Here is a 23906-nt window from a genome sequence, read left to right as displayed (position 1 = left end):
AAGGTTCCGCCGGATTTATTATATTTCTCTTATGTACCGCATCTGAAAATCCATAAGCTTATAGAAAGCTATAGATAGCCATTGCCGTAGGTCTCCGTAGGTCTCCGTTGGGGGAGTTTGTACGAGCTTCACTGCTCTGCTGCTTCGGCAGCAACTAAGCAGCCGCCATCTTCGCCTCAGAGAAACATACTTCCTTTTGCGGTGCCACTTTACTTACTGCATTCGTAGATATTATCTGCAACCAATCTTTCTTACAGTTAAGATGAGAACTCTCTGTATGAGAACTGATGATAGAGCTACTATAGTGGCTGTTTCATCCTACATCTATGTAGCATGGAAACAAAGATCAGTCGCACATTTAAAACTGAATGTCAATAGGCAAGTTGTAGATCTGCTAAACTTTTAGTATATAAATTAAGCTGATTTTAAAATAACTACATAGTTCCTAAAGGATTATTAATTGTACTGTAGTATTTTATCTGTGGAATTGTTGATGACAAATAGAGTTGTATACTGAATTATCATTGTTATGGCTTTTTCGGCTGGAAACAATAACCATTGATTGGTTGTGAAAGTGAGGGAAGGCACTTCCCTACGAATGACAATAGGGCTAACTCAAACCCTGGCCTTATTTTTAATTATCTAGAGATTAGAGAAGCTCTCTCCCAGTGTAACAAGGCACAGGGCCCGGACAGTACCCCAACATATTTCTTTTTTTGATTTCCTGGATCTCTGGGGCCTAGTTTTGACTGATGCTTTTATTATGGTAGCTAGTATGGGCCTGACGGAGTCATGGTCAAAATACCAATATTTAAAAAGGACGATAAATCAGAGGCAAAAAACTATAGGCCCATTTCACTCCTGGACAGTATGGCCAAGTCTATGGGCCGCGTTTTATTGAATAGATTAGAGGAATGGGCCACCGATAACAATGTTCTGATCCCAACCCAATATGGTTTTAAGAAGGAAAACGGTACTCCGGACCAGTGCCTAAATCTGAACTTGCCAATTGCCAAGAATAGACTAGCTAACCAAGGCAAGCTCTACTTGGCTTTCATGGACTTATCCACAGCTTTAGACTGTGTTGCCCACCGTCATCTGTGGAGAATAATGAAGGAGATGGGGATTGATGAGGCAATTATCTCTTATTCGACAGCTATATTCTAGGTCTGCGGCCTATGTCCTCTACGGGAAGGAGGAAGAATGTACCAGGTGGTTCCCTATCAATAGGAGGGGTTCGGCAGGGGTGCGTCCTAGCCCCTTTTCTCTTTTCACTGTACACTAAAAGAGTAGAGTCTCCCCTGCTAGAATCAACCCCAGATGTCTCAAAGATGAACGAGGCCCGAAATTCCCATCCTCCTCCACGCAGTTGATGCAGTCCTAATTGCACGTACTGGCCTGGCGCTCCAAAAGCTGTTCGATAAATATGTGAATTTTATGCAAAAATTAGATTTACAAACTAATGAGGTAAACCCTTTCATTTTAGTGACTGGTCATAAGGAGAAGAAAGTACCATATTTTTATAAAGCAGGGCAGAGAGTGGCACAGACCTACACTTTCTCTTATTTGGGGTTGATATTTGATAGAACGCTACCATAATCCCATATGGTAACAAACAGGAGCCTAATGCTAGTAAAAAATATTAGCACTCTAATTTCTTTTATCAAAAAGCTAGGGTCAAAACCTCTAGATGTTGTAAAAAAAAAAGTATACTTGGCTACGTCCACCACAGTGGCTACTTATGGAGCCAGTGTATGGGGACACGCTAACCACGCTGCATTGCAATAAATAAACAATACTTTCTGGAAGAAACTGGTGGGTCTCCCAAAAAGGTGCTCTAATTGCAATTGCCATCTTGAGCTAAATGTTCCCTATATGTCAGACCAGATATGCCGGACACAAATTCTCCTATGGCATTCCATCTGGAGAATTGTCTTGCATTGGAATATGTACATAGGATCACTTGGATCGTGTATGTTAAAAACATTGTGAGCTCTTTAGGTTTAGAAATTATTTTCAAAACACCGAGTAACTGCTTGAACATTTTTAAAGAAAGCTATTAAAACTCACTTTTTAAATTACATGGCAGAAAAAAGATACGAAAGTATTAGTACCAAATATATGGTGCAATCGTATCTTGAGGGGTAGATACCTAATAAGGGGCAATCCACGTATCTGACGGGCGCGACAAATCCACGTCATAGATTTATATTATTGAGGTTCCGGCTAAACCTTATTCCTTGCATGTTGGTTCACCCATCAGGATTTTTTTCGATACAAGATTTACTGCACTTGAATAACTACTCTAAAGGTTGAGATAGTTTTCTCTCTCCCTTTTTTTTTAATCAACAATCATGGGATTCACATGTGAGAGAAGATAAAGTATCCAGGAGGAGGGAGTTTCTTTGTTCCTCCCTAAACTATTTTTCATCACTTCATCACCAATTTTGATGAAGTGCTGGGAGATATAGAATTATTGTGCCTGAAGAAGGTGGTCGGACCAGCTAACTCCACAGAAACGTGTCGCTACATATAAGCACCTAATCGTATTGGTCTTGACTTGATAAATAACAGTACACTATGATGTGTTGACTTTGAAATGACCTGGTGACTTGGTGCTTTGTGTATTTTTATTGTTATTATTTATTTTCTTCCTTTTTTTATGTTATGAATAATTTCTCACATTTGCGAACCACTGATTAATGTGACAATCAATTCATTGTTTAAATTGGTATTTTTTAAGTTTTTATATATGAATAAGGATCTTTTGAATAAAAGAAACAAGCATTCTAGGACCGGTTTCGGGGTTTCACGCCTCTTCAGCCAGGATAGCTTGATTCCAGTGACATGGAGAGCACTGGACCCACAACTGGGTATACCTGTCCCACTCAGGGTGAAAAATGCAAAAACAGTTGATGGACGGAATGCAGAACAATGTCATACATTCACCCCAGTACAGAGATCTGGGCCTAAATCCATCGTTTTTTTGCTCACCATGCCATTTCAGTTTGAACCCAGCCATATGCAAATCAGTCTTGACCCTGTGCAGTCAAGACAGTTTGGTCTAGACTGTTCCCATGGGGCACAGGGTCAAGACTGATTTGCATATGGCTGGGTCCAAACTGGGGTGGTGTAGTGGACAAAAGAAAATGGATTTAACCCAGATCTTTTGACTGGGGAAGAATGTTTGCATTGTCAGCATTCTGTCCATCATTTGTTTGCTGTAACACTTAGCCTAGTGGCCAGCATGTACCTATAGACAATGGTATGATCTAGCATACACACAAGGGAAGAGTTGACACTATGTGTTACTTTGTCATTTGAGCCATGCAGATTTCCCTCTGAAACAGAGTTACTAGATGGGAGTAATGACCCGAATAAACAATTGTTAATCCTCAATTGCTTCCGCTCTCCAGCATACCACACAGCAGATATCATCTTGGTCACTGCTCTATTGCACGCTTGCATATGCACCTCAAAGACAACATCCAAGAACCTACTTTACAGTCCTTCGATTACCTTTGCATCAAGTGTCCTCTTCAGCTCCAACATGTAAGAATACTGTTCAGGGTAAATGTAGTCATATGGGAAGTGCACCAGCAGTCCATCAATATTCAACCTAGGTACAAAGAAGGGTTGAAACACTGTCAGTGCAGTTCAAAAGTCAAAACACTTCATGACATTTTATTCAAACACAAAATAGTATCAAAGATGGTGTAAAAGATTAGTCATTCAAATCCCACGGACAACCTCTTCAGATTATACGCAAACATAACTTTCTAAGATTAATACAGTTAAATTAGAAAGCCTACATTTATCAACCACAGAAAACAATCTTTTAGATCAATAAAAGCTGGGAGATTCATATAAATGTAACCCTGCCAGACAATCATTTGCAAACGCTCACAAAGCACTCCACAACGCCGGACCTGCATACCTCAACAAACGAATGTCCTTCTACACCCTGAACCGCCAGCTTTGCTCCGCTGACCTCGCCCTCGCCACCGTCCCACCCATCTTACGAACGACCACTGGCGGCAGCTCATTCTCCCACCTCGAAGCAAAGACATGGTACACCCTCCCTGCCCACCTGCATCAGACCCAGGACCTGCTGACCTTCAGGAGATGTTTCAAGACCTGGCTGTTCAACCAGTAGCTAACACCGTGCACTCATCCAACCAGGAATCCGGAAGAGCTCAGAGCACCCTGATGGAAGGAGAATCTGATCTCAATGCACCCATCATGATTGACGGAGCTGGAGTTGTGGAAAGGCAATCCCGTATATATATTATGAACGTAAAGCTACTATATTGGAACTTAGCTGGCCTTAAGTCAAAACTCAACCGTGAGGAGTGGGGGAGGTTTGATGACACCTATGACATATGCCTTTTCCAGGAGACATGGGCCACAGTTTTGATCTATAGGGTGGGCTTCACTAGCTATACCATAGAAGTCGTACAATAACCTAAGTGGCATCCAGCTGGGGGCCTCATCATCTGAATTAAGACCAATTTACAATGCACCATCAAAAGGCTTGACACAAAATCCATTGATCACCTAGCTTTGGCTCTTAAAAGTACAATTACTAATGACTGTTCTCTTGGTCATTATTTATAATAGATTTTCTTCACAACATCAGGGTTCACCTACTCTAATAGCACTTGACGAATTCCTAGAAAGAGAAGGGGTACTTAATAACTTAGTGCTTGCCGGGGATATGAACATTACTTACGAATTCCTAGCAACAACCTGGAAAGTTACAGACAAGGAAAATAATGAGAGGGGCATCCAAAGCCTAAAACAAAGCAAATTGGCCAAGAACGTGAAGGCAGCTTCTCAAGTAGCCTCTTTTACTAGCAAGTATGTTCTTAGGGCCTGCAATGGCCGTTCACCTTCCGATAAGGAGCCTAGATATACCTTTAAAAGAGCTTATGGTAAAATCAGGATTGATTACATCCTGTTGGATGTATTCTTATGGTGTACATTTCTAGATATGGAGGTTATTGCAAGGCTAGATAGCGACCATAATGTCTTGTTATTAGAATTGCTGGATATATTTGTCCCCCTCCAGCCCCCCTGGCAGAACACTCAATAAACCCAATATTTGTCAGTAATGATAGAAAGAAGGTCAAGTGGACCATGCTTAAAAAGAGGGATGATATCCTGCCGCAAATTTATAACATTGTAACCGAGTCATTGGTAAACGTCAGTAAATGTTCCATGGAAGCCCAACCTACATTGGAACAATTTACTATATTAATGTCACAGATTAAGAGGTTTTTGTCACAGCTATGGAAATATAAGTCACCTAGCTCTAACAAAAATGAGTGGTATAATGAGCATTGTAAGATAGCCAGGGTAGAACTGATGGAAGCTATTAATTCAGGTTCTAGGACTAAGATTTTCAAAAAGAGGAAAAATTCTAATTTAGTTAAAAATGAGGCAAGAAAAAGCTGGCTTGCGGGATTCTGAGAGATCTGCATGCCTCTGCACAAATCAAGGACAGCAGACAGTTTTGGCACATATTAGCCAAGAGGGAACAAAAGCCTTAACTGTAGAAGAAGATTACTATATCCAGCCACAATCCTAGAAAAACCACTTCAAAACATTAAATGCAGGGGAGAATATCACAAGATTAGAGAGTAATGAATTAACAACAGAGGTCCCTCTAGAAAAAGGCAAGGGGTGAAAAAGTAATCGGTAGCTTTAGATGAAATCTTCTTTAAGTTACAGCTTATGTAAAAGGTCCCATCCACAAGACACGCAACAGCAACTGATCTAGAGCACTAGGCAACCAGACCCAAGCACTCCGACATTCTAGATTATAGCTGATTAACGTTACATATGCTAATACATAGCTAACCTATATAACTACATGGGGAAATGCAACACACCTTCCCCTGAACAAAAACAAAAGAGAGAAATTACACCAAACAGGGAAACAAGTCTACAGAAAGAAAAGGGTATACGAAAATTATAGATATTATGTAACATAATCATGTAGATCCACGGGAACTCTACATGTACGAGAGCTCCTACGCAGAGGAGTATTGATATTAGAATGATTAGTTTGGTTGAATTTGAGCACTTATTTGTATAACTGGACACAACAGCAGACATGGGGGCAATCCTATTTAGATTCCAGAATTGCCTATCATCTAGTTTCACCGCATTCTGGAAGAGCTTGACAACCCTAAAGGGAGAAGAGAACCTTGACCCAGCAACCTTATAGGGAAGGCGTACCTTCACGCGATCACCAATGTGTACATTTGTGTGAGCCACAGCATGTCTGGCATCAAACTTCATTTTTCTCATAGTGGATTTGAGTTGCTGTTTAGCCAACCAAAGAGTATCACCAGTATTCACAACCTCAGGACTCTTACCCCTCATCCAAGACTGAAACATGTAGGTGTTCGGGGTACGCCCTCTAAACAGTTCAAAAGAAATCTTGCCTCTGGTGGAATAGGGTGTAATTCGGTAGACCATGACTCTCTAATGGATTTCAGCTTTCCAATCTTTACCTTGCTCTTTGGCTAGTTTTATGGACTCTTTGAGTACACAGTTGAACCTCTCTACTATTCTGTTGCTTTCGGGATGGTAGAGAGAACAACGTTTGTGTTTAATACCTTTATTGATCAATAACTCCTCCATTTCTTTTGAGACAAACTGGACACGGTTGTCTGTTAGAAAAGATTTGGGAAATCCTTCTCTGCAGAAGATATCTTGCAAAAACTTGGTGACATTTCTGGTTTCTATACATTGTGTGACTTTAATCTCAGGCCACCTTGAAAACATGTCGATAAGAACCAGAAGATAAAATTGTCCAGTTTTACAAGAAAAAGGACCCAAGAGGTCTAAAGCCACATCTTGCCAGCATCGTGCAGGTGCTTCTCGTACAACCATAGGTTGCACCCTGGTTTTGCAAACTTGTCAGAAGAGTTACATTGTATACAGTCTCTTACCAATCACTCGACAAGGATATCAATACCAGGCCACCAGAAGTGTAAACGCACTCTTTCCTTTGTTTTTGATATGCCTTGATGTCCCTGGTGTGCCAGTTGGACAATCTTAGTCCTGACAGAAGTAGGAGGGACCAGTCTAGTACCTCTCCAAAGTAATCCCTCACACGCAGAGAGTTCATCCTTAATATTGTAGAATTTATGAGCATTCTCATTCATATTCTTCGAGGAAGGCCAACCTGTTGATACAAGGTTGCAAATTTCATGCAAATCTGTATCTTTACTCATTGCATTCCTCCACTCAATTTCTGAAACCACACTTTCCACAATTTCACACACTCTAAATTCATCAACTTCCCATGAGTCTTCAGGGCTGAGAGTAGCTCCTTTATCTAGTTTAGGTACCAAGCGAGAAAGACAGTCTGCAACTTTGTTTTCGACTCCAGGTATGTACTTCACTACAAAATTAAAATCTTGCAGAGCAATTACACATTTACATATCCTAGAGCAGTGTTTCCCAAACTGGGGTCCGCGGACCCCCAGGGTTCCGTGACACATTCCCAGGGGGTCCGCAGGTGACAGTTTTAAAAGCACAGAAAAGTTTCTTGTATAATTAGCAGCTTTCCAGCAACAATAAAAGTGTCAAGATAAAGCCAGTGATTAATGTACCTGCTGGAGCATGAGGAGAGTTTTGTTTAGTGGTAGCTTTAACTAAACTAATGTAGCACAGAGGGTTAATGTGCCTACTGCAAAGTAATGCAAAGAAGGTGTAACATGCATTTTAAAAAGCAGCATTGTATGTGCATAGGTTGGTGGTTACTGCTTTTGTCACAGAGATTCTTTTGTTACTGTGCAATTCATAAGTGACAATCGTAATGTAGCAGAGCGACCTATAAACTGTCATCAAAGAGCTGATTGCAAACTGCATGGTACCAGTTTGTAACTTTTGTGTTTTTCCCAGTTATTCATTATCCTGATGCTGCTAAAAAGATTTATTTGGGTGGAAATACATTTTTTATGTTAAAGTCAGTGATAGCCACTGTGTTATGTTCTGAATCCTGAGTTTGTGCTTTTCCAGACCAAGCACTCTTTAAACATTTTATATAAACACTGATTTACATGTATGATTCAATGTCTCTATAAGTGTGTGATGTAAAGTGCTCTGTCATCCTACAATGGTATGAGAGATGCTATAAAACAAATGAAATACATGTAACAGAGGGCCTATTACTTCAATATAAAATACTAAGGGCCAGATGTACGATCCGTTTTTATATGCGCGAACAGGTTCGTGAACCCGCTTTCACATGCAAAAACGTATTGGGCCATGTACATTGCCTATTTCGCGAGTCGCAATTTGTTTGCGACTCGCTAAATAGGTTTTGCAACTTGCTATTTGGAAGGGGCATTCCCTTCCAAATAGCGAGTCTTAAAATCATGTACAAATGTTTTGCGGTCGCAAAGCACTCGCAATTACCACTTACTTCAAGTAGATGGTAATGCATTCGCAAATGGGAAGGGGTCCCCAGGGGACCTCTTCCCCTTTGCAAATGCATGCAAAATTATTTTTTAAGGGCAGGCAGTGGTCCCAGGGACCTCTGCCTGCCCTTAGAAAATGAAAGGAAAACGTTTCATTCTTTTTTTTTTTTTTAAATGCATGGTAAACGGGCTGCATTTTTTTTAAACTGCTTTATTTAAAAGCAGTCCCAGACACGGTGGCCTGCAGAGCCCAGCAGGCCACCATACCTAGGAGGTGGCATTCCCAATAGGCTCGCAAATTGCAAGAGGATCATTAATATTAATGAACCTCGCAATTTGCGACCCCATTGGGAATCCGAAACAGTGTTAAACACACTGTTGTACATTTCATTTAGCTACTCGCAATTTGCCACTCGCAATGTGTCGCCAATTGCGAGCGCTAAATGAAATGGTCGAACATCTGGCCCCAAAATCCTTAGGGGCAGATTTACAAGCCCCTTGCACCTCTTTTACGCCGCCGTTGCGTCACTTTTGTGATGCAGCAGCGGCGCAAAAGATGCGCCATGGTGCAGGGTATTTACAATGTGACGCATCTGGGAGATGCGCCATGTTGTAAAGCCCTGCGCCAGAAGGAGGCGTTCCGGCGCAGGAACGCCTCCTAAAAGTTGGCTGAGTGAAATCTACAAGATTTCACTCAGTCACTTTGGGGCCCATGCTGCGTCAAAACCCTGCACCTGCTTGAAGCAGACGCAAGGATTGACGCAGCATTAACAAGATTCGGCCCCCCAGAGCATTGCTGGAGCTGTGTCGCGCTTGCGACGCAACTCCAGCAATGCGCCACCTTTACGGCACAGATGTGTCATGCATCTGTGCTTTTTTGCCCCATGAGGCGCAGCAATGTAAATGCTGCGCATCAATGGTGGCGGAGGCATGGCGCACATTAAGTGGCGCATCCCTGCTGATTTGCATGGATGCGTCACTTATTGTAAATCTGCCCCTAAGTACTTGGAGTATTTGTTTTGTGTGCACATGTTTGTATTATTTTCGAATTACTGTTTTAATATTTGAAATTTAACTCATACAAATTGCTTGGGGGTCCCCAGCTTCCAGTGGTAACTCAATGGGGGTCCTCAGGAGTCAAAAAGTTTGGGAACCACTGTCCTAGAGGAAATTGCATCCAAACCTGTTTTGCAGAACAAATCTTTTAGTGGCTTGTGGTCTGAATGGACAACAAAAGGACTGCCCCAGAAAAATGTTCGATTTCTTGATAGCCCAGAAGATACATAATGCTTCTTTTTCGATGACAGAATATAGAGGTTCTGGACCAACTAAGGCCCTAGAGAGAAATAGAATGGTAACCTCCTTTCCGTACTTTACCTGTTTGAGAACAGCACCTAACCCATGTTAACTGGCATCGGTGATAAGTACAGAGCTGGAAGAAGTATCAAAACTCTGAAACTCTGCCATCCCTAAGAAAGTGACAAGTTCATCTCTGGATTGTGGAATGGGAGTTCATTAATGGTCCTCACTAGGCGTTCTTTAGGTTTAACACCACCCTCTGTTAAACAGTGACCAAGATAGTCAATTTCAGCAAGACTAAAATTACATTTGTCTTCCCGTAAAGTCAGACCCCTTGCTGTAAAACGCTAAAGAACAGCCCTTAGTCTAACGTCATGTTCTTCTTGAGAAGATCCATGAATCAGTACGTCATCTTGGTAAATTTTGACCCCCTCAATACCACTCAACACATCTTCCATGATTCTTTGGAACACAGAAGCTGCAGAAATTAATCAGAAAGGGAAGCGGGTGGACTTGTATGTCCCAAAGGGAGTTATAAAAGCAGTGAGGTACATGTACTCTTCATCAATTTTGACTTGGTGATATGATGCCCTGAGATCAAGGGATGAGAATACTTGTGCATCACTTAGCTGAGTTAACATCTCTGTGATGTTAGGCAGAGGGTATGTGTCAGCCACAACCTCACGATTGAGCACATGAAGATCAACACACAAGCGTACCTCCCCAGAGGCCTTGCGAGCAAGAACCACTGGAGCCAACGATTCACGTGCCTCCGCCTCCATTACGATACCCTCGCTCTTCAGCTTTTCCAATTTTGAGAGCATCGACTCATGCATTGCCAAAGGTACATTACGTACTTTGCACATCACAGGGACAGCATCTGTTTTTAAAACAATCTTGTGATTGTAGTCAGAGAGACAACACAACCTGTTCCAAAAAACATTTTTGAATTCTGAGTGCCAGACAGGGCATGAATCCTTATTACAAGATACAGCGTTCAAAGAAGCTGAATTGGAGGGAACGTCTCTGAGGATGATGCAGGGATCTCCGCCCGGAAAAAAAGCATTTCGATTTTGCAGTCATTTACTTGTACATCATCTACAGGCCCTTTGCATTTGTTGTTGCTGTTCGGTAAGAAGAGTCACTTTCATCTTCAATTGATATTTCTTTGACTTGCCTTCTTTTTTTGTTTCTTTGTGCTCTACAGGCTTTCGGAAAGTGGCCAATTTTTCCACAATTTAAGCATTTTGATGAAAGAGCAGAACAAGGCTGGTCGTTGGCTAGATGACCAATGGCATTACATCGAAAGCAAATTATCGTGGCCGAACCACCAGGCTTAGAAGGGGTAGAAGAAGGGATGAATTCACATGGTTTCCAAATGGGCTTAGGTGTAGATCTGGTATTCATTTTTTTTTTTTTTTTAAAGATACTGAACTTTTCCTTCTGGGACCGACTTTTGCTTTTTAATGAGTTTAACACAAGCAAGAGAGTGTTCTATTCTCTTGGCTATGGAGATCACTTCATCTTTAACAAATCCCATCCTCGTCGCCAGTGTGAAGAAGTATCATGAATCTATAGCTTTAGATGAAATCTTCTTTATTTAAGTTACAGCTTATGTAAAAGGTCCCATCCACAAGACACCCAACAGCAACTGATCTAGAGCACTAGGCAACCAGACCAAAGCACACCGACATTCTAGATTATAGCTGATCAACGTTCCATATGCTAATACATTGCTAACCTATATAACTACATGGGAAATACCACACAAGGGATGTAGGGACCGATTAAGATGTCGGGACAAAAAAATGTAGTCCAGGTGATTGACTTCAGGCCATTAGCTTTTTGGATTCAAGTTGGGTCAAATAATTTCCCACTCCCCCTGAGAGAGTCACTGCTTGATATGTTGGCATCAGACATGAATGGGAACAGCTTGTGTTTAAAGTACATAAAGAGCTGGATGCTTAATTGTATCTGAGCGAGCTCTAGACCACCCCGGAGAGCATAGAAAAAAGATCTCTGATTAATTAAAAAAAGAAATATTGGGATCATATAAACAATTTGTGGATAATAGGGGGAAGAACTGAGGATCTAACAAGGAGGTTTTAAAAATAATATGTATCAAGAGGAGTTATTAAATACCATAGAACCTCGACTAGTCGAAATCATTGTTTTTAAAATTTAGATATGGCCTTCTGCCATTCAATGAATTTTGCAGTCACTGGACTGGCGTTAATATTTCGCCGACTTGCCCAGTTTGTTTGGCAGTTCAAGAGAATTAAGTAAACTTCTTAATTTTTTGTCCTGGATATACTGCAATCAGAGGAACTTGGTTATTGCCCATCTGTCGCATACTATCAACACATTTTTTAAAAGACACCGTTCGAATTCTTAGAACGGATCGCACTGAATGGTTATTTTTTGACCTGTCCAGATACATGTTGCACGCATGGAAACGAAGGACCCGGAAGATGAATTTTTCACAAAACAATGACAATGACCATATACTGTACTGGCACGTGGTGACTTACGTTAACTAACGGAATCTTGTATTTTATGTCAGTATTCCTGGTATATGATAGTTCATTATGATAAATATAAGTGCCTACGAGGCTAGCTATCAACAGTTGTGGATAGGAATTAGATAACTTGTCTTATTTTATTGATTAGAATCGTATATTTTACAGGCTTATCTTATATTATTCTTTAAGTATAGATTTTTATAAGTAGCTAAGAATGAATGAATGCCATTAAATTATTGTATAGAACTGTGATTGCGATGAGCTTTTATGGTTTCTTTGCACAAACTGAATAAAGATATATACTATTAGACCTGCAGGTCTAGTGACAAACAATTTACTTGACATAATTGTAATGCTCTTGACCCATAAACTGGTTTCAAATGATGTGATCATGGGCAAATATTTTATTTCACAGAGCCACCATTTTCTTAATCACATATGAGAGCACCTTCAATTATGCGGCCTCGGCAAGTCTGCTATACAAAAAACTCTTATTTGATTTAATAGACAAAACGTTTGCTCCATATATATTACAAATCTAGCCCCATAAAGGATACACATGACCCCTGACTTGCCTTTTACTTAACAGCACAGTCATCAGGGCAGGGGCAGAAATGTTTCTCAAATAATGTTAAAAAACTATCACTTTTAACAGAATACACATGTAAAGCATGAAGTGGTAGCACACTCATTTGCAATCAGCAGTTCAGTTCTATTAACTTTATTCGATTAAGTTGAGTTAATCATGAAAGATCAGAAGAACATCATGTATACTATTAAGAAGCGAAGGATAAAAACAATATTAAAGTATTATAAAAGCAATTCATCTCAGTAATTAAACTTTTTCCTAGTTTTCATAGACTGTCATAAAAAGTAGGCGACACAAAAGAAGATTAGGAGGGTGGGCAACAATTGTAAAACATAGAGCCGGGCAACACTGGATAAAATTATACTTGTGCATAATTGTAATAAAAAATCTCTTGCGGTTTTCACAGTAGAAATTACAGAAAAAGAAAATATGCAAATCAGATTGAATTGAGGAGCTGTTACAATGGCAACTAGGCAGATCATGGGCAGAGTATAAACCTGAAGGAAAGCCAATCATGCATGGGATGAGATTAAGGCGAAACCTTAATAAAAATAAATCTATGATGAGAGTTTGTTACAAAGTCCAAATATGATGACACCCCGTCTGCAAGCATTGGGCCCTCAAGATACTCTTGTACCAGGTCCCCGGCCAGGATTGCAAAAATTTCAAAGGGGCCCACTGTGGTAAATAAATAATTAATTACCGGTACTATTTTTCATATAATCAATAAACAGGTAGCTCAATAAATAAGAGTCAGGATTCGAGGTATCTTGAGTCGTCAGGCTTTAATCAGGCATAAAGGACAGGAACAGGACAGCCAGCACAGGAAGGGAATGAAGGCAGCTGCCGGGGGCAGGATCTGGGAATTGGCTAGCAACTTTTAATATGGGTGCACAGTATATATATCAAAACAATTGCATTACATTCAATACAGTAGGCGTAGCAGTAGGCGTGACTCGTAGCAGTCGCGAAAGATAAGGGCAAAATGATGTAACAAGAAGGCGTGTACAGGGCGTATACATAGACATGTGATGTAAACGTAACAGAAGTGTCATAAACGGGGCGGAAACATGGAGGGGGCTACCTGAGCAGCTGGGACCTCTAACCTAGTGGTGCGCGCAAACGGGCAATGACGTGTTACCAGGGAGAACTGGGGGCTATGACTTCTGCGCTAGAAGAGGAGACTAAAGTCTGGAGTGTCAGAGCGACATGTACCCAAGGCATATCTAGTATCTGGTGTTTAGAGTACATGTTGATAGAATCCAAAAGTTACCAGGGCAAAGGCTAATGGACACTAAGACTGGTGCATGCATAATTCTATATGTATTGCGTGTGCGAGGAATATTCTATGACCATTAATACAGTATTTCTCTTACATGGAGACATAAAGGCTAGACCATGACGGAAACTATTGATGCGATTCAGTAGCTTAGGAATGCAGAGAAGGAGGGCTGGACTGATAACTAGAAACATAACATACTCTTGGCAGACTGGGAGGCAGAGCCAGGCCGGGCCGGGCACTGCGTGGCAAGAAGTAAGCTAAGGGTCAGGGATACAGGTGGGGGCTGTATCGCTCCTCGGAGAGGGTTCAGGAGACAGGAGCTGAATCTGAGTCCGGGCCCTTTTGAGGCCTAGAGACGGGGACAATTCAATGAATTAACGTGCACACTGTAAAATGTGGCAACGTAGGTTTACATAGGCCTAATATTCGTTGTTTTCACGAAGACTGGAAACTGGCATACTAGAGATGGACACAACTGTAATTGCGTCTTTAATCGATCAGAGGGGAATACATGCATATCGATCATGCACATATAACATAAGATGGGGAACACGTAGGCACATACAACATGGCAAAATTTACTTTTCCACATTCCCTCCTTGTGCCCTACGTTTCCATCAGGAAACATCAATATTCATGATACCATCTATCATTTCATATAGCATCATTTGCTCGTCTCGAATTGTCTTGGAACGGGATTTAGGACTAGGAATACAAGAGGTAGCACACATGCCGCAAATCGCAGGGCCACATTGTATACAGAGGCAGCAACTGAATATGATCATTACTGCAATACCTAGGAATGACAATACTTTCCATCCCCAGGCAGATATAATACTCCAGAGCCAACCGGACCATGTCCAGGTGCCTGGATTCTGGTGTAACTGATGGGCAATTTTATGAAGTCTGGTTATAGCTGAATAAACAGACGGCACGTTATTAGGAATGAAAATGCAGCAACTAGATCCGATGACTCTACATGCTCCTCCTCTATCGGCCAGTATGACGTCAAGAACGAGACGATTTTGGAGCACGACAAATCTCATAGCAGATTGCTCTTCAGTTAAGTTACCTAGAGCAGAAGTAGTCTCATTCACTACTGCTTCAAGGGTTCTGGTTAACCTACGTATTAACTTACTATTCTGGACAGGTCCTATAAAGAAGAAGAAACCTTTATTAAAATCTTGATACTGTTCTAGAGTAGTTTCAGTTTGATCGACAATTGGGGACTCGATCTCCCTTCTAGGTCTGACGTGTACTAGATGTGTGTTTCTATGATAATCAGATGGGGCTAGGAAAACTGGTGGCAGTAGGAAGGCAATGTAACATGTTCCATCCCAATCGAGGGGCAGACGAACATATGCGGTCTGACCACAAACAAAATAAGAATGACGTGAGGCTTTGAAAATAGATTTCCCACTGTCACTATACTCGATAGTAGTAGTACAATCACTATGTCCTACATGTGCGGAACCATTCTTTCTGACACATAATTCGCCTTTGACTGGTAGTACTGAAATAGCAGGCAAATCTGGAGTAGTATCAGACTGAACATTCAGGACCATGAAATTCGAAGAATAATTACCTAAATCATATACTTCATTTTCTAGATCTAACCCTGTTCTATGGGAAAGACCTTGCTTGTCTGGGAAACATGTTCTATTCAGAAGGGACATATCATTGGAGGATGACGTTAACGTGGACCATGCTCCACACGAACCATTATGTGAAAACGGATAAGGAAAGAGTGGCAGAACTCCCTTCGGTGTCTGGAAAGGGGGGAGTCGACCACACACCCAACAATTAGTGGCATTGCTCGTCTGGTGTGAATAGTGTAACATTCTAATGAATGTATTATTTCGCATAGCAAGACGATAGGATAGCTCGTGAGGAGGCAGATCACTAAATGTGTGCTCTACTGTAGCATTAGAAAACATTTTTACATGTGAAATTGGAAAACATAAATGTAAAGCATAACTTGTGCAGGTAACCATAAGACTCAAAAATAGCAAAAAACTTAGAACAACGATACATCTTATAGAGTTTTGACTAACTCTCTCACTATGGGGGTCTATCTCATACATGTCAGAAACCTGTCTAACCGTTTCACCCGAGAGGGACTTAAACTGGCTGACTTATTTTACTAGACCGAAGTTTCTCTTTATACTCCTGTTGCGGAGTTTTCTCTAACAGGGGAACTTTGAGTTCAGAGTCTGTTTTTAGGCAGTCTGTAGGAATGAGGTAGTCCTTAGCAAAAGTCTTTTCTGGTACTCCATGCAATTTCTTTATGTGGGACAGGTGGACCCATCCTTTCCTGCCCTCTAGTTTCACGGCGGTCCTTGTTGTAAGCAAGACGAGGCGGGGCTCCTTCCAGCGGGGCTCCAGCGAACTTGAATGATCAAAATTCCGCACCAACACCAGATCGCCTGGAATGACTTCATGCGGTTTAACCTCGGTGTTGTCTGGAAATGCGGCGGCAACCTGTGAACGACAAGAGTGTAGGGCAGACATCAAGGAAGCTAGGTAATCTGTCAGCATATTACTGGAAACATCTGTAATACTGCGGGGTCTAGGTGTACCCCACATGTTTGGGGGGCGGCCGAATACGACCTCATACGGGGACAGACCTGATCTGGAATGTGCAACCATCCTCATAAAAAATAAAGCAACTGGCAGGGCAACTAGCCAGTCTACACCTTTCTCTTTACATATTTTGGCAATGCGGATTTTCAGGGTCTGATTATGTCTCTCTACGAGACCGGCTGCTTCAGGATGGCGCACACAATGGAACTTCCACTGGTACCCTAACAGAAGGGAAACATGTTTCATAAGCTCGGATGAGAATGGCTGGCCGTTATCAGAATACACGACCCTAGGGAGTCCATAGCGGGGAAAGAATTCACGAACCAACTGCCTGGCAGTGGTCGCGGCTGTGTAATCTGGAACTGGATATGCTTCTGTCCACCTGGACAAAGCGCATACAACTACGAGGACATACTTGAAACCTCGACATCGCTCCATCTGAATATAATCCATCTGGAGGACTTCAAAAGGGTGGTCAGGAGGTTGGAATCCACCTTGTTCCACCGGAACACTTTTACCTGGATTGAACTGACAACATATCATACAGGTACGGACTTTCTGCTTGGCTGCAGCTCGTAAGTGCTTGTTGAACCATAGGTTCTGAATACGGTCTAACATAGCTTTCTCTCCTAGATGTGCTGGACTATGTGCGGTATTAATAATGACTTGAACCATAGAGTCGGGGAGAAACCATGTGGCTTTTCCCTTCGTCAACCATACTTGATCTGTCTGGACCCCTCCTTGTTCGGACCATTTCTTCATTTCTTCGGGAGTAGCATGTAACTGTATGTCTATGACATCTTGTGTAGGGTCCTTGACTGTCATACAAGTAGTCGGATCTGGAGTGAGTGTCTGTGTCGTGTTAACTGGAATGTCTGGAGTCTGAGCTGTAAGCTTGGCTGTTCGATCTGATAGATCGTTACCTTGGGAAATGATGTCAGTAATTTTCGTATGTGCTTTGCACTTCATGATAGCGATAGCTGTCGGTAAATGTATTGCATCTAACAGAGCTTGAATGAGGAGACCATGCTGAATCTTGGTTCCATGAGAAGTCATGAAACCTCTCTCCTGCCAGAGCACTCCAAAGTCGTGTACGACTCCGAATGCGTAACGTGAATCTGTATATATGTTTACTTTCAGGTTCTTGGCACGTATGCAGGCTTGGGTCAGAGCAACTAGCTCTGCTGCTTGAGCAGACAGGGTGTCAATACGATGTGTTTCTATAACTTCAGTTTCAGTAGTCACTGCATACGCGGCTACTAGTTCTCCTGTACTTGTTCTCATACATGAACCATCCACATAAAGTGTCAGGTCGGGATTAGGTAATGCAATATCTGTCAGGTCTTGTCTTGGCTTTGTCATAGTGTTAACAACTTCCACACAGTCATGTGTGGCAGGATTTGAAGTAACTGACGGTAACAGTGTAGCAGGATTTAGAATGTTGCAGCGTCTGATTTCTATGTGTGGCTGGAACAGTGTCAGTTCATAACCTGTTAAACGTGCAATGGTCAAGTGCTGAGTCTGTGTTCGGTTTAAAAGAACTTCCACGGAGTGTGGAACTTGTACTGTCAGGGAGTGTCCTAATACTATGGAATCACTTTGTCTGATAGCTAGAGCTGTGGCTGCAACTGACTTGAGGCACGCAGGCAGAGCCTGGGCCACTGGATCTAATGTGCTCGAGAAATAAGCACAGGGCTTGTACTGTCCTGCTTGATCTTGTGTGAGAACAGATAATGCAGTACCATCACGTTCTGTGACAAAAAGTGTAAAAGGCTTACTGTAGTTCGGTGTTGCTAGAACAGGTGCTTGGCATAAGGCTTTCTTTAACTCATTAAAAACAAGTGTATGTTCCTGGGTCCAAGGGAGGACAGTCGATACGGCTGCCTCCTGTGTCGTTAACTGTATCAGTGGCTTGGCTAGAAATGCATACTGAGGAATCCATTGTCTGCAATAAGAAGTAAGGCCAATAAAAGCTCGTACCTCCTTCTGTGTCTTGGGCTGTGGAAGACTCGCTATTAACTGGATACGGTCTGGTGTCAACTGCCTACCCCACTTGGACAGTAAGTGGCCTAAGTAGATCACTTGCTGGACACAGAATTGTAATTTGGAAGGGGACACCTTGTGCCCCTGCTCGGCCAGAAAATACAGAACGGTAAGTGACGCACGCTCGCAGTCACGTTCAGAACGGGCTGTGATCAATAGATCATCGACATACTGGAGCAGGGCAGTGTCAGTTGGCATGTGAATATTGTCTAGTTGTCTCTTAAGTGCTTGACTGTAAATACTAGGACTTTCTGTGAAACCTTGAGGAGCTCGTGTGAATTTATAGCTCCTTCCGTTTAAACAAAAACCAAAAAGGTACTGGCTGTCTGGATGAATGGGGACACTGAAAAATGCGTTCTTGAGATCGATAACTGTGAAAAACGTGGCTTCAGAATCAATGGCTGTCAATAGGGAAGAAATATCTGGGACTACTGGATACTGGGGTATGATACATTTATTAAGCTCTCGAAGGTCAATCACTAATCGATATACTGGAGGTGCATTTGAATCAGTACGTTTCAGGACCGGAATGATAGGAGAATTACATACATTGGAGTCAGTTTCTACAACCACTCCTTGAGCGATAAGCTCGTCAATAATTTTGGATAAGGCTGCTACAGCCTCAGGTGGCAATCTGTACTGTCTGATTCGTGGCAAAACTATACCTTGTTTGAGAGTCACACGATGGGGTGTGATGTGCATACAACCTACATCAGTTGGACCTTGCGCCCATAAATGCTGTGGTACATTTAATAATCTTGGATCAAAATCACGTAACACATAGTGACCTTTAAAGTCACGTAAAAACAATCGGACTCCTTCTGGGGAGCAACAAATTACTGCACCTAATTCCTTTAATGTTTTAATGCCTAACAAATTTTCTGGACATGATTTCGTAAGTAACAAATCAGTAGTTCGGGACAATGGACCAACTTCTAGGGAAACTGGTTTCGAAATTTCATTAACAATCGGCTTTCCTGAAAATCCAAGGGAAACATTTTTAGAGCCTGAGAGCGGAGCCCCTGGAACCTCGTCATGACTGATGGTAGTCCTACTTGCCCCTGTATCAATCAGAAACTTTCTGTCTTTCCCTAATACTTGACTGTGTACATAGGGACCCTCTTGATCTACAGGTATCTCGATGAGAGGCAAGCCTACCTCCCTCTCTAGGCTGTTTCATGAATACTGTTGATACTCTGGATACTCTGTCTGAGCATACTGGTACATCTGCTGTGTAACATGCTGTGTTGCGGCGATAGGCTGCGGTGCTAGAACTGTCTGTTGTGCATTCTGTGGTGGCTGAGAAGTCTGTGAAACTTGTTCTTGTCTAGGCGGACGTGGTCTTTCTTTAGTTTTACCAGTAGCTATGTTGTGTTTCAGAACTGCACACTCATTTATAAAATGACCTGGCTGTTTACAGTAATTGCAAGTCCCTTTAACGGGAGCTGCAGGATGACTGGCTTGATTCGGACCCCTCTTCTGACTGTCTTGTGGAACAGATTGTGCAACTAATACTTTCATTTTCGTATCTTTCATACGTCTCCTTTCGTGTTCTTGCTCTTCCCTGATTCTATTCTGGTGATACTGGAGCATCTGTAACATTTGGGACGGAGTATTAGCTTGCCAACTACTTTCGACTTTCAATACTCGATTTTTAACTTGCGGACTTGAATTCTCGACTAGTTTGGTAACAAAAAGATGAGGGTACGATTCACTACTCGTCTTCAGACCACTGTTAATTATAAAACATTTTTCAAATCTAGAATAAAAATCACTAGTGTCTTCATCCTGTTTCTGTTTACAAGCTGAGATTGCATCCCAATCTTCCATTTTCGTGGCTAGTAACCTTGGCAAAACCTGTATCAATAATTCGGGCAATTCTTTAACTTTACCCCCTAGACCGGTACCTGGTACTCGTGAAGTATCTTAAGCTTCTAGAGCTGTCCAATCTATCTTTTTCTCTCCCACCTCCCATTCTTTTTCCTTGAGTTTTTCATATACCCCTGCGGGCAACAGGACTTTTAACATTTTAATGATATCAGGATACGTGTATTCTCCCATACGGAGCATGTCTTTTAATTCTCGATGGAACCCTGCTGGATCTTTGTCGTGACAGGGAATTAACTTTTTCATCTCTAAGAGTGGTGATAGGGGTGTAAACAAATACTCGTTCTAGATCACCACCCGTTGTCCTAACTGGGTGTACTTCTCGTAACGGATGCTGTCTATCTATGTAAAATGATTTACCTTCTGGAGGTGAGACATGAACAAAATGCGGATTCAGAAACGTTCTATATTTGTGGCGCTGTTCTAGAATGATACTGATTAAGTCTGTACCTAGACCTTTCCATCTATACTGGAGTAACTCGTTCAGAACATCATGTAACGGACCTGGATCAGAATGCTGTCCCTCATACAGTGTAATGAGGTGCTGGATCATATACATACCCACCAGTCGCTGCTCGGCTGGGGGCAGTTTCAGAAACATTTGTGCCACTATTTCGTCAGGAAAAGTGGTAGAATCAGTAGTCCATCGGACCGCTGATCGGACTAGTTCTTGTTCATGCATGGTACTAAGTTCACTATAACCGATTTGTGATTTCAGAATGTGATCGGTAGCTTGGAATACGTGCTCAAGAGAACCTTGTTCTGGTGCTGGAGGAGGAAAAACTTTCTTGTGTTCTAGGCGTGAATGTCGGTCGGGAAGTCTAGTACTACCTACATACGCTATTCTGGAGATATTCTCGTCGTCTACCTCTTCGGTATCAGAGTTGTCTTCTTTCTCGTTTACTCGTACTGCTTCTCGTTTCTCGTGTAACTTTATTATTTCCTTACGGATTTTCTTGTACATACTGTCTATACAGTTCTGTGTCTTGTGTCTTCCCTCGGCTATGTGGTCACTCCACCTGGTCAGGACTTTCATTTCTTCCGGATCTTTATCCGGATAATCTTGTTCTCTTATTAAACAATTAATTAGAAACTTTAAAAGCATGAGCTGAATCTCGACTTTTCTTTGAATCATGGCCTCGCCAATACTTCCTGGATCTGCTCCTGTACGGATGAAACGATATATTCTGTCTAGATAACCTTTCATATTCGGTAGGGTGTCCAAATATTCGGTCACCCGTCTTACACGCAATGAATATATAACCATATCATCATCGCCTGGGACTGGATCATAACGGCATTCGGTAAGGGCTCGCTTGATATCGGCAACGGACTGATGTTTGGGCGAACGCTGTAACGCTCGGGCATGTAGCTCGAGTAATGTCACACGTCTGTGTTGAGGCGGGGTTCCAGGAAGACTTCCCCCCCGCAGCTCCTAGACTAGAATCGTCGACGGGTATTGTACGTGCTGGGAGAGTGACTGATGTAGCGGGTACTTGTACTGTAGGCTGGACCGGGGGTACCGTAACAGGTGCTGTAACGGGTGCCCCGGTGGCTGGAGGAACAGGAATTACATTATTTACAGGAGCTGGCGGAACAGGATTTGCATATTCTGGGACTGTGTCGTCCAAATAGGACGAAAGAAAAATATCAGCTGCGGTCGGTTTGTGACGTAGCTTAATCGGAACTAATGGCGGCGGAAAATTACATGGTGCTTCCGGGGTTGCTTTCGGCAAGCCCTCGGCAAGAAGAGGATACATACCCTTAATGAGGGCATTTCTCTGTCTGTCTGACTGTTCGGCTTTAACTCGTTCACCTACTTCAATTAATTCCTTTTCTTGGGCTCTTTCTGAGGATTCCCTACTTAATTCTGTCTTTCTGATTTCTTTTTCTGTTCTTCTATGAGATTCTTTGCGCCATAACTCGATGGCATCTTTCTGGGACTGTCTGGATTTCTTTTTCCATAATGCTTCTTCTACTCGCATGATACACTCGGCATCCCATGTACCTGACACGGGCCATCTATATTTCTCTTCTAATTCCTTGGTGTAATCCACCCATAAGTCTAGATATAATATGGCACTTAAGCCATGCTTATGATACATAAAATGACCTGGACTGTCCCTAGGCGGGACAGGAACTGCTTCCTCGAGCAGACCTTTTCTGGTTTTTAACTGACGTAACCTCGAGAATAGAGGCATAGTTTAGGCTGGAGTCTGGACACAATACAATACACAATAAACACAATAATAACTGAAAAGACAAATCACTCATACCACGACATTGAAAACACATGAAATGACATTTAAAATAACAGTTCGAACAGAATATTACCTGGTATACTGAGAACAGAACACATGAATTTCTCGAGAACAGAACTTACTAGAATGACTAGATGTACTGCTAAAACAGCACGAAACTTACCGGTCCCATAAAGAGACACGTCAGGACCCGCGTCCACCTAGGTGAACACTTCGTGTTGGATCTGCGTACCCAAACCCACGGACCAGAGACAAATTAATTTGACCCTGTCTAGATACTACCCCAGCAACGGTACTCACCGGGCAGCAAGAACGGAAGGCCTCGGACTGGACTGGACTGCTACGACGACGGACTACGAACTTCGGACTTCAGTTACAGGTGGGCCTCCGGATACCTCGGACCTTGGACTCTCGGCTTGGGCTCTGGTCGGGACTCGCCGCGTTCCTCACCGCCTCGTCTGGATGCTGGACCGCAACCTCCGTCTCCTCCGTGGGCCTGAGGGATACTTGAAGCAGAAATATCTGCACGTGCACGGTATGGTTCTGTCACGGCTGCAGAGGATCAGGGGGCCTGCGTGGCTTCTCCGGCGCGTGGGGAAAGGGCAAGTCCCTATTCGGGCGCCATTATGTGGTAAATAAATAATTAATTACCGGTACTATTTTTCATATAATCAATAAACAGGTAGCTCAATAAATTAGAGTCAGGATTCGAGGTATCTTGAGTCGTCAGGCTTTAATCAGGCATAAAGGACAGGAACAGGACAGCCTGCACAGGAAGGGAATGAAGGCAGCTGCCGGGGGCAGGATCTGGGAATTGGCTAGCAACTTTTAATATGGGTGCACAGTATATATATCAAAACAATTGCATTACATTCAATACAGTAGGCGTAGCAGTAGGCGTGACTCGTAGCAGTCGCGAAAGATAAGGGCAAAATGATGTAACAAGAAGGCGTGTACAGGGCGTATATATAGACATGTGATGTAAACGTAAAAGAAGTGTCA

General features: G+C 42.4%; 1 protein-coding gene across 2 annotated transcripts in view; it reads right to left on the bottom strand.

The window, feature by feature from the left end:
- Positions 1-23906, bottom strand: part of ERCC2 (ERCC excision repair 2, TFIIH core complex helicase subunit) — a 1411027-nt gene that overhangs the window by 1219802 nt on the left and 167319 nt on the right. For both annotated transcript variants that reach the window (XM_078660894.1, XM_078660895.1), the window contains exon 2: positions 3520-3619. In XM_078660894.1, coding sequence (XP_078517020.1) covers positions 3520-3619 — 100 coding nt within the window. The remainder of the gene's footprint in view (positions 1-3519; positions 3620-23906) is intronic.

This window comes from Lissotriton helveticus, chromosome 9 (assembly GCF_964261635.1).
Source record: "Lissotriton helveticus chromosome 9, aLisHel1.1, whole genome shotgun sequence".
In the NCBI taxonomy this organism is placed as follows: Eukaryota; Metazoa; Chordata; class Amphibia; order Caudata; family Salamandridae; genus Lissotriton; species Lissotriton helveticus.
This window is presented reverse-complemented; position numbering and strand designations above follow the sequence as displayed.